We start from the raw sequence: 12589 nt of genomic DNA, 5'->3' as shown, positions 1-12589 counted from the left end.
AAGTAAACCATTATTGTGTGCAAATTGTACTTTCAGAAACATGCCAACCAATGTATTTCAGTGGTCTTAAAGTAGCCAGGGACATCTTGAGTGTGAGTTGGAAAAGCACTTTGATTCTGACACTTTGAAAAAAAGGGCTTTAGTACCAGATTAATGCAGTTATAATTGAGAGTGGACGTGGAACAACTTCCAAGAAAGCCAACAGTTGCTAGAAAGCAGAATGTGTCCTTCTGAGTTCTAACCAGTGGAGGAGTCTATTAGGTTTTGGTCTGTGACAGATTTGAGTTTGTGTTAATACAGTGTTTGTGACTCTGACCAGGCTGTAAGAGAGAGGTGGTGGGCCACAGATCTGTAACCTGCAGTTATTCACCAAGGCTACTTTGAAAGATCTTCCAAATCCATAACCACCTTGAAAGGAAGGGCAGTAGGTGCAAAGAAATACAAGTGCAAGTTCCCTTCCAAGTCACACAAGACTGCAGTTTGGAATATATCAGTGTTTTAGACCCAGTGACTTCATCAATGCATTCAAATTTTCCAACCCTTTCTAACCACAATGTGGAATAATCTGAGCAGAAATACTGTAATATTTCAAGGAAGCATATTGTCATCTTCTCAAGGGAAATATGGGTTGGACAATAAATGTCTCTAGTAATCAAAAGATAAAAATATTTTCATTAAATGTTTTAATGAATGCATTTGGCATTAAAGATATGTTATTAATATACATCTTTCTATCCCCTATCCCTACAAGAACAATTAGAAGGCTACTAATTAAGCTGATAATTAAACTGATGACACATAAAAATCATGACGTTTTTTTTCACACTATTTCCAGAAATCTCTCCCTGCTGTGTCAAACCTTCTGACACTTTACAGATTATTCTGAAATTTTATCTAACAAAGCTGTCAGACTTCACTAAGGCTGGCTTTCTCTGCAAGAAATGCAACACACTGATTCAACCAATCGCTATGGCCTTTCTGTGGGTGGAAGCCACAAAATGAAGTTGGGATTAGGCAATTTTCCACTGAAATCTGGAAGAAAATCAAAATTTAATTCCCACTCTCAGTTTCTATGGTGCTTGATTTTTGCTAACCATCACCTGGGAGCCAGCCAACAGTCTGCTTCTTACCAGAAATGACTACAGATCAAAAATGCAGAGAGAAGCTTCAAACAAAAATAAAGACAACTAAGCCATACAAGTTATTTTAACGTAGTGAAATAGTTCCAGTTTATTTATTGTGGTCACATTAATTATTTAAACATTTACATATTTGGATTATACAGCCTTTCCATGTAGCATACCTCATGGCGACTGGCAGTGGAAACGTACAGGAAGAGTGTGGTCTTTGGAAGTGAACGCTTCCCTTACCATATAATCCCCACTCATAAGTATGGCCTTTTTATACAGACTGATGCAAATTCAAAAGTGTATCTCTCCCCAAAAAAGTCACATTGCTATGATAGAAAGAAATCATCAGAAAGCTATGTAGATGGAATGCTGATGAATCAGTGTAAAAATTATGTAAAAATAATTGGCTTCCTAAAAAGGAATTCAGGTAGTATCTTGGATACTATCATGAGGAGCTTGTCCACACACACCGCTAGTTCAATTAGATTATGAATAACTGATGTGGCGATACAGTAGGACAAAATACTGTTTCTGTCCTACATCTCTCCACTAATGGCATCCTTCCAAGTGATGCACATTTTGAAAGGTTAAATGTCGTAGGATTAAACATCCCAATAAAATTTCAGGGACTCTGTGAAGTTTTGTAAGTATATTTATTGTCACACATTGTTTCCCTTATAGAAATATTACAATTTTACAGAATAGCAATGATATTAGAAACATAAAAGCAGAAAACCTACAGCACAATACAGGCTCTTCAGCCCACAAAGCTGTGCCAGACATGTCCTTACCTTAGTAATTACCTAGGGCTACCCAAAGCCCTCTATTTTTCTAAGATCCATGTACCTGTCCAGGAGCCTCCACCACCGTCACCGGCAGCCCATTCCACGCACTCACCACTTGCTGCGTAAAAAACTTATCCTTGACATCTCCTCTGTACCTACTTCCAAGCACCTTAAAACTGTGCCCTCTCATGTTAGCCGTTTCAGCCCTGGGATAAAGCCTCTGACTATCCACAAGATCAATGCCTCTCATCATCTTATACACCTCTAACAGCTCACCTCTCATCCTCTGTCACTCCAAGGAGAAAAGGCTGATTTCACTCAACCTACTCTCATAAGGCATGCTCCCCAATCCAGGCAACATCCTTCTGAATCTCCTCTGCACCCTTACTATGGTTTCCACATCCTTCCTGCAGTGAGGCAACCAGAACTGAGCACAGTACTCCAAGTGAGATCTGACCAGGGTCCTATATAACTGCAACATGACCTCTTGACTCCTAAACTCAATTCCATGATTGATGAAGACCAATGCACCGTATGCCTTCTTAAACACAGAACCTACACAGTAGAGGAAAAAATAGTTTAAGGAGGGAACTAGTGCATCTGGAAGAATCTTTCACTTGATGAAAATATTTAGAATTTAGAATTTATTTAAATCTTACATCCATCCCACAATGTGAGGGAGTAAAAATCTTTGTGTTATGACTCTCTCGCAATGTACAGGCATGTGAATTTAAAAGTCTAATGGCTTGTAGAAAGAAACTATCCTGTAGCCTGTTGGTCCTGGCTTTAGCGCTGCGGTACCGTTTGCCAGACGGAAGCAGCTAAAACAGTTTATGGTTGGGGTGACTGGTGTACCCAATGATCTTCCAGGCCTTCCTTCTGCACCTGCTGCTATAAATTTCCTCAGTGGAGGGAAGTTCACATCCACAGATGCACTGGGCTGTCCGTGGCTTGTAGTATCTCTGCAGTCCCCGTGATCAAGGTCGGTGCAGTTCCCATACCAGGCGGTGATACAGCCAGTCAGAATGCTCTCAGTGGTTACCCTGTAGAAGGACCTGAGGATTTGGGGGCCCATGCCGAACTTCAGTCGCCTGAGGTGGAAGAGATGCTGTTGTGCTTTTTTTTGTCGGTAAGATCATCGGTGATGTGTGTACTGATGATGAATATAACCTAAAATGAAGAGCTTTTCCTCTGTTTTATCAAAAATCAAATACCAACATAATAACAAACTATCAAATTAAGTAATATCCTCCCAAATAATTGAAGTAATCAACCAAACATTAAAGAATCAAATCACTCCCTCATATGAGTACAATTTTTGCAAAGGAACAATCCCTAACCCCAGAAAGTTTAGAGATAATCAGAAACAAACTCTAGACAGGCATACTGGTCTGTTGAGAGATTTACCCCCCACCCCCCGCCAACACCCTACCCCCACTCTTGAATTCAGTTATTACCAAAGGATTAGAATCAGTTCTCGTTGTGCAGACATTATCACAAATTCTGCACAGGAATAATAAAAAAAATATAAAATTACCGAGCCACTCACAAGCAAATTCCAAGACAACTTTACTTAAACATTCATGAAATTAATGTTGCCTATTGTTTGATTCCACAATTACTGTACCTGAAGCATTCATGAACATAAGAAGAGTGAACCATATGTCTCCTTAGAGCCTGCTCCACCACTGCTTGCTCACAACTAATCCCTTGTTTGGCCTCAACTCCACTTTTCTACATGATAACAATCATCCTCAGATTTCCCAATGTCTTAAAATGTACCTTTGAACATAAAGCCCTCTGGGGGCAGAGAATTCCAACACTGCAGCCTAACCAGAGAAGAAAATTCTCATCTTATTCTCAAATGCCTGAAACTAAGTACTATAGCTTCAGACTTTCTACCAGTGGATCATTTACAAAATCTGTGCATGGGTAGAAATCCTAAATCATTTCAATTTATAGAACAAATTGAAGAAAAATATTGAGAAATAAGACCTTGTTAAAAAAGTATTGGTCTTGTGCATGTTGTCTCCAAATCATGATTAATGTGATAGAACAAACCACTGTGTCATTGCTGTGCCCACACATTCTATGAATCTTCTAGAGTTTACTTCACTTCTCATTTAAATAAGGCACAAACTTTTCCCTTCTGATGAAATGAATACATTTAGTTGGCAATTTAATTCAGTCACCACATAGTACAGATAGTTCCATGCAATCCACTGAATTCACACTTAATGAAGCTGCAGGTGTAATCTACTGCTAATATTTATACAAGAACACAAGTGCCAAGATTACCATGGTAATTTCTTTAATTAGATATAAACATTGTTCATTTTGAACAATTTCAGGAAGCAAAGGATTAAACTCCAATCAGACTCCAAATTTTGCCAACCAATAATGCAGTATAATTTCTGATTTTCTTCTGTTTGATAAGTGCACAAACTTCCAAAATGTAAGTGTTAACGTAAAGGAGGAGGGGGATTGAGAAGGGAAAGACAAGCTGTACAGCAACTTTCATCTGTGTTCTATCATTGCAGCCCTTAACAAGACGGAAACACCTGTAAAGTAAATGGATGTCTGAATATCCTCCGGAAAGAGAAAAACTTTCTTCAACACTTGTCCTTTCATCCATTTGCACTGCTGTTCCCTGGTTAACCCATCTACTGAAAAATACTGTCATTAAAATACTTTGATCAATAAAAAACATAAAAATGTATTTTCCCAGTATTCATTGTTAAAGTGGAACTTCTGCAATATTTAATAAGATGGACTATTTTATTTCAGTGTTGCAAGAATGGCATAACTTAAATGAAAGAAAACAGATACATCATCAATGCAGTTATGCCCAGAGGACACACAGCTGTAGTTTTCAATCCAATTTGTTAGAGGATGATGACGGAAGTGTGGAACAATCTCAAATCTAAAAATGTTATTTTGTATTGAGTACAATTTAAGTTCATTGCTAAAAATGTCATTTGGCACTGCTGCAGCTCCCGTAAGCTAGCAGATGGCATACTTATTGCAGCAGTGCAGAACAGAGACAAGCTAACTCGCTCATGTTACCATAACAAAGCAAAAGGAAATTGTTCTAAAAAGTGGAACTGCACATTCTTTCAAGATGTGACCAGGTAGCTCCTATTCAATTTGCATAAATGCTCAAATAAAACATACACAAATGAAAGTAATTATTCAGACCTTTGTGATGCATGACACTTTATACTGTATGTTATGTCTCAAAAGTCCGAATTTGGCATTCAAACAAGAACTGCATAATGAGAACGGGATTATACCTAAACAGTAGGGTTTATAACAGAAGACAAGAAACCTGTAAATTCCAGGAAAATATTTCTTCCTATCATACCATTTCAATTTTCAAAGATTAAATCAAAGTTTGTAGAAACAATGAACAATTGAACAACTTACGGGGAAACAAGGTTTCCAGAAAACATTCATCTTCAATGGTGCCAGACTTCAGCGTGTATTTGTAGGCAGTGTGCTAAATTTGCCTCTTGTATACCACAACTACAGAGAGCTAATCTCAACCAAAGTGAGTCAATACAATGAAATTAACAAAGAATTGAATGCACTAGATCATCAACACTGTGGCCCAAATAACATCTCAGCTGAAACACTGAGGACTAGTGATTCAAATTAACCATGTCACCAGCCTAATACAAGGTATGGCATAACCCAAAAATAAGACAAAAATAGCCCAGCCATTATAACTGCATCAATCTACCCTCAACCATTAACTTAGCTGCTCACTGAACTATTACCATCAACTCTTGGTGCCATTCACTCTTGGTTACCTCACTTGACAGTGCTCAGCTTGGATTCCATCAAGACAAGGAAGTTCCAGAACTCGGTATTACATTTTGGTCCATGTCAGGAATGAAGCAGACCCAAAGGCAAGGTGAAATGTCCTCAATTCCAAGGCAGCGCCTGATCGGAATTCAAGCTGATTGGAACTAGTGGGAGAAAAGTAAACATTAAAATGTCTGGAGTCACATCTCATACAAAGGCAGTGGTAGTTATCAGAGGTTAATCATCTCAGCCTCTGGACAAGATGAGCTGCTTACAAACACAGCTACCTTAAGATATTTCATCTGTAGCCTTTACCACATATTAATTTTCAGCTAAGCTTTATTAAATCATATTTATTTATTTATTGGTATGCAGCGCAGAGAGAAGGTCCTTCCAGACCTTCAAGCCACATCGCCCAGTGGTCCCCAATTTAACTCTATTGTGAACATGGGACAATTTACAATGCCCAATTAACCTACTAACTGGAATGCCTCTGGACTGTGGGAGGAAACCGGAGCACCCAGAGGAAAGCCACGTGGTCACGGGAAGAGTGTACAAACTCCTTGCAAGCAGACGCAGGAATTGAGCCTGGATCACCTGTACTGTAAAGCGTTGTGCTAACCACTACACTACCGTGCCACCAACGATGTGACCTCTGAGCATGACAGACTACTGTTAACACCACTACCTACGAAATTCCCCTCATACAAGAAGGACATTTGAAGTTCTTTCAGGACCATTGAGTTAATATCCTAGACACACACGTAACCCAGCAGTACTGCAATGGTATCTTTACCCTGAACTTCAGAGGTCCAAGGTGGTCACTCAAGAGCATTCCCATGAATGAAAAAAAAATGACTTTTCACAATTCTGAATAATATTTTTGAAGAAACATTTAGTTTTGGTTATGTTTATAAAAATGAATCATACCATTATTGAAGATATTTGGCACGTATGCATTGGTAAAATAAAATAGCAACATTTTATCATTCTTTTTCATCAGCATTTTTAAAAAATATCTTCTCACATGATAGCTAAACTTCTGATAACAATTCTGCTGATATCTTTTAGCAATTGAATTAGCTGCTTCATGAAACTTTGAGTAACACTACGTTTCTAACAACCTTACGAAGAACGCATCTCCTATTCTTTTTAACTATTTCAAATAATTTCAGCTTACAGAGGTAAGGCAACAGGAGGACATTCATCTTTGGTTGCTTGCCCTAAACGTGTGGAGTCCTATGCACAGTAAGTTTCACTAAGGTTGATAATCAAAAATGTGAGGCAAGAATATTCAACAGCTATACTAATAAACACCAGAAACCAACTACATATTTTCCTCCTGAGCCTTCCCCCATTAGATCTTCAACTAATTTTTAGATTTTTACCTAAAATCCAGCATTAATGTTGCATCCAGTAAGTTTTCGGATTGAATGTGCTGAGTAGCTGATTATACTGATAAGTAACAATACCAAAATGGCATTTAATATGTACACAGATTATAATTTTATAACACCCTTATAGCTTTCACAATTTACATATGTACAACACATTCTTTTAAACATTTGCAATACGCTAGTTAACCTTTGCATATGTGCGGAGCAAGGCATAGCATACAAGATACCTTAGGATACCACACAACACAAGTACAGCATTTTCACACATTTTATTAAAAATCAAATCATTCAGGAAATTATAACCCATCATTTGCATGACAATACTACTTTCTCTTGGTTGGGATCATCAGAAATCTAAAGACAGAGTCAACTAATGATTAAGTAGTACGTTGATCTTTGTTAAAAGAAACTAGAAAAAAATCTAATTATCCTCAACTTTCATCAAAGAGGCATAAAAATGTAAAAGAAACATGTGGCTGTTCATTGTCCAGTGCTATGTCCTCGACCAAAGCTAAAATCAGTAAATTTGTATTTCTCAAATTCTTCCCAGCCTCAGTCTTTCTTCAACCATTGTCACTGATTTATTTCCAAATATAACTTACTACCAGCAAAGAGAGAAGTGCAGAATAATATTTTTCCGTTCAAGAACATTTTCATTTTAGATATGCAAACTTCATTTTTGACACTTTTCTATTTGTAATGATGCAGATGTAACAAAAAATGAATTGCCGAAGATCTAGCTAACTTTAAAAGACCTTGGATGATGACCTGACATAAATAAAACAAAATGCAAAAAATTTAAACCAGTTACTGGCAAACCACGCTGGCTCAGCAACTTTATATGTTCCTGTTAGTGCATTTTGCCCAACTGAATCTTCTTCCAAGCTTCAGATGCTGTAAAAATGCAGGAGTCTATGATCCCAGCAACTGTAAATGTTCCTCCAATGATTGCACAGATCTAAGGATTAAAACATATATAATGAGTCAGATTGTACAACTGAAACCTCATAATTTACATGCATAATATTTGGCAAACAAAATTCACTTTAAGGATTGGTTCCAAAACAAAATGTAAAAGAAACAGATGGCTGTACATGCAAAGTTACCCATCAAGCTCATGCCATCTTTCAACAGAGCAAACACACAAGTCCCATTCCCCCTTATTGTATACTTAAGTTATTCAGATACAGTACTCAATATAAAAAGGGCCCTAATTAATCTACTTACTGGATTTTGTAGCGACCTTTAACTTTACAATATACCACAGAATAAGAATTTTGTTTTTCCCTCAATATTTCCTCAATATTTTATGCAAATTTCTGAAATATTAAATTGTACAAATGTTGCCATTACAAAGATCGGGCTGGCATTCAATATAATCTATGGTTCAGCACTATCCATTTCTACTACGCGATCAGAGATTACTGCTCAGCATCTTGTCCCACAAAAGCATGACCTGGAGTTCCAACATTGAAAACTGGATATTACAGAACCTCAAATGCTATCAGTCTGTGCACTTCCTTCATCCTCTTTGAAGTAAATCAACTAAGCACTTAGAAGAATTTCCTCAAAGCCAACTGCAAACTAAAATTAATAGCAACTAACACCAAAAACATCTCCTTGGTCACCTGCCTTAAAGTGAAATCAGAACTGTTAGGAAGGAGAAAAGATCAAGCAAGACAATTTTACACTACTTTAGTAAAAAATCAATGTTCTATTGTAGCTACATTCAAATAATAAAGCTAGATAAAATTAGAGTATAAAATTAGAGTAACACAAACAGAAATGCTGGGGGAGCTCAACAGGCCAGCCAGCTTTATTTATAGGCATCCGTTAGTCTCATGAGGCCATGGATTTGCGCCTTGGAAGGTTTCCAGGGCACAGGCCTGGGCAAGGTTGTATGGAAGACCGGCAGTTGCCCATGCAAGGAGTAAAAACTGGAAGGTGATAGGTGAAAATATGTGAGTGGGACGGTAATTGAAGTGAGAAGCTGGGAGCTGACTGGAGGAAAAGGTAAATGGCTGAAAAAGGAGGAACCTGATAGAAGAGGAGAGTGGACTACGGGAAAAAGGGAAGGAGGAGGGGCACCAGAGGGAGGTGGTAGACAGCTGTGAAAGGGTAAGATGGGATCCAGAATGAGAAATGGAAAAAGAGAGAAGTGGGAAAGGGAACAAATGATTGGAAGTTAGAGAAATCGATATTCATGCAGTCAGGTTGAAGGCCACCCATTTGGAATATGAGGTGTCCTTCCTCCAAGCTAAGAGTTGGCCTCATCATGCAACTAGAGGAAAAGCATGGACCAACATATCAGAATGGGAATTGGAATTAAAATGTTTAGCCATCAGGATATTCTGCTTGTTGCAGACAGAGCAAAGGTACTCAACAAAGCACTCCTCTGATCTATGTCGGGCCTCACCAATGTAGAGGTGGTCACAGCTGGAACACCAGATACAGTAGATGACCTGACAGATTTGAAGTGAGTTGTTGTTTCATCTGAGGGAACGTTCAGGGCCTAAAAGGTGGTGAGGGAGGAGGTGAATGAGCAATTGTAGAACTTGTTCTGCTTGCATGGTATGTGCCAGGAGGGAAATCAGTGGGGAGGGACGAATGGACAACAGAATCATGGAGAAAATGATCTCTTTGGAAAGTAGAGAGTGAGGGGGAGTAAAGGTGTGTGTAAAATTAGAGTAGTTACAGTGCAGTAAAATTAAAAACATTTTTCAGTATCAGTAGTAATTCAGCAATGATTTCACAGAGAGTGGTGGACGTGTAGAACACCCTGCCAAGGGTACTGGTAGAAGCTCTTAGCTGGTAGAAACATTAGGGATGTTTAAGAAGCTCTTAGGTAAGCATGTAGATGATAGGAAAATAAAGGGATATGTAGGATGGAAGGGTTAGATTGATCTTAGTGTAGGTTAAACGGTCAGCACAACATTGTGGGCCAAAAGGCCAGTACTGTGCTGTAGAGCTCTATGTTCCATGTTGAGGTGCATCACACCCATGTCAAAATTTACTGGGCTAGTCCATCTACTTAATATTGAAATATTGGAAGCAAAAAAAAAATCCAAATAACTTTATACAATTAAGAAGAATATTACAGTGCAGTAGCAGAAGAAATTCTAGTCTGAATTGTTCCAAAAGTTTTAAACAAGAAGCACTTTTATTCAGTATTGTTCACACTAATTGCTGAACCAGGTACTCTGCTTCATTGATCTACTACTCAGGTTACATAAAAAAACAAATCAAACATCTTTGAGTTAGAAAGTAGGTATAGACACAAAAATAAGTCTGCATTCTAGATATGTAAACCCAAATGGGGAAAGCAAAGCTGATCTTGGGTATTTAAGTAGCAGATACCTTAAAGAGTACAAAGTGACATTTTTCACATCCAATGCAGTTTGTAATGGCTCTCATATTATCCCATTGTCTGTTTATTTGACAAAACAGGATGCTTAATGGATACCCCACAGGCAATATTTTGTGGTTCTAAAATGATGCATACTTATAATTTCTGACTTTCAAATGGATTGTAAACTACTGGATCTCAAATCTGTTTTCTCATAAAGGCCCAAAGCTTCTTAAGAAGAACATAAATGAAAATAGATACACTACATCATATATCAGGATATAAATAGTTGATTCTAATGCTACTCGAGGGGATCTGGTAGGTTTTCATACTACTATTAATCTTCATTGCATTTTAACAGAGATTAGGTTAAGTAAGGTCATCAGATTTAGATTAACATGCTGAATTTTATAAATGTTTTATGGATAATTGCAAGTTCATATCTTAACAATTTTATTGGACTAAAATTGTGACTCATACTATTTGATGAATATGTACTTGCTGTGTTAGTGCAAAAACAGCATCTTTATTCCAAATGTTTGATCCATGAACAATGTACCATCTGCCATCCACCAGATAATCTCCCTAGAAACAGTCCTGGGTAACTTTCAGTCAACTACGATGATTCATGTAAATCCATAGCAACAATGATGCAAAGTCCTCAGGATTAGTACCATCAATCTCTAAATTTGGCCTATACGAATTATGTCATTTGATTACAGGTTTAAAGTCTAAAGTATCACACTAGAAATCTTCAATCAATGGAAGCTTATCATTCTATTTCACAAGCCTTTCATTCAGAACAAACGCAAAATGAAAATTAAAGTACATTTTGAAATGTATATTAGAGTAGAGCAGGTTAAAAGATCGGCACAGCATTGTGGGCCAAAGGACCTGTATTGTTCTGCACTTATATACTGTATACTCTATAAACCTTTACGAGCAAATTAAAAGATAATGGTCACTCCATTAAATTCAATCATTTTCAATGGCTCACAGTTTGGAACAGCAATGACAGTGAAACTTCATATTGTGAAGTCACTACACTTAAACAGAAGCAACTTTGCAGTATTTTCATGCCCAGGTAAATACAGTAATCAAGATGTTGTTAAACAAACACACAAAATGCTGGAGGAACTCAGCAGGCCAGGCAGCATCTATAAAAAGGAATAAAGAGTCAACATTTTCCGGCTGAGATCCAAGAAATAGTTGTCAGTGACTCTTTGCTTCAAATTATGGAACAGTTTCAAGGCATTTGAATTAAGTTTTCCCAACCTGCTGAGTTCCTCCAGTGTGTTGTGAGTGTTGCTGCCCGACCTGCTGAGTTCCTCCAGCGTGTTGCGAGTGTTGCTAAGCACATCTTTCCCTCTCCACCCCTCTCCGCTTTCCGCAGGGATCGGTCCCTCCGCGACTCCCTGCTCCACACGTCCCTCCCCACGGATCTCCCACCTGGCACTTATCCCTGTAAGCGCAAGTGCTACACCTGTCCCTACACCTCCTCTCTTGCCACCATTCAGGGCCCCAAACAGTCCTTCCAAGTGAGGCAACACTTCACTTGTGAGTCTGTTGGGGTCATCTATTGCATCTCGTGCTCCCGGGTGCGGCCTCCTCTACATCAGTGAAACCCGACGCAGATTGGGGGACCACTTTGTCGAGCACCTCCACTCCGTCCGCCACAACAGACAGAATCTCCCAGTAGCCACCCACTTCAACTCTGCTTCCCACTCCCATTCAGATCTGTCCATATATGGCCTCCTTTACTGCCATGATGAAGCTAAATTCAGGTTGGAGGAGCAACACCTCATATACAGTCTAGATAGTCTCCAGCCCCTTGGTATGAACATAGAATTCTCCAACTTCTGGTAATTCCCTCCCCCTCCCTTCCCCTATCCCTATGTCACTCTGCCCCCTCCCCCAGCTGCCTATCACCTCCCTCATGGTTCCGCCCCCTTCTACTACCCATTGTGCTTTCCCCTATTCCTTCTTCACTCTTCCTGCCCATCACCTCCCTGCTTCCCTTCCCCCACCCCTTTATCTTTCCCCTTACTGGTTTTTCACCTGGAACCTACCAGCCTTCTCCTTCCCACCCTCTCCCCACCTTCTTTATAGGGCCTCTGCCCCTTC

At 38.9% G+C, this 12589-nt stretch overlaps 1 protein-coding gene across 3 annotated transcripts in view; it reads right to left on the bottom strand.

The window, feature by feature from the left end:
- Positions 1-7372: 7372 nt before the first annotated feature.
- Positions 7373-12589, bottom strand: part of ergic1 (endoplasmic reticulum-golgi intermediate compartment 1) — a 99850-nt gene continuing 94633 nt past the window's right edge. For all 3 annotated transcript variants that reach the window (XM_072263735.1, XM_072263736.1, XM_072263737.1), the window contains exon 10: positions 7373-8077. In XM_072263735.1, the coding sequence (XP_072119836.1) occupies positions 7970-8077 (108 nt within the window). In that variant the 3' untranslated portion in view covers positions 7373-7969. The remainder of the gene's footprint in view (positions 8078-12589) is intronic.

The sequence above is a fragment of the Mobula birostris genome, chromosome 7 (assembly GCF_030028105.1).
Source record: "Mobula birostris isolate sMobBir1 chromosome 7, sMobBir1.hap1, whole genome shotgun sequence".
Classification (NCBI taxonomy): Eukaryota; Metazoa; Chordata; class Chondrichthyes; order Myliobatiformes; family Myliobatidae; genus Mobula; species Mobula birostris.
Note: the sequence above shows the minus strand (reverse complement) of the source record. Positions and strands in the feature narration are given on the sequence as shown.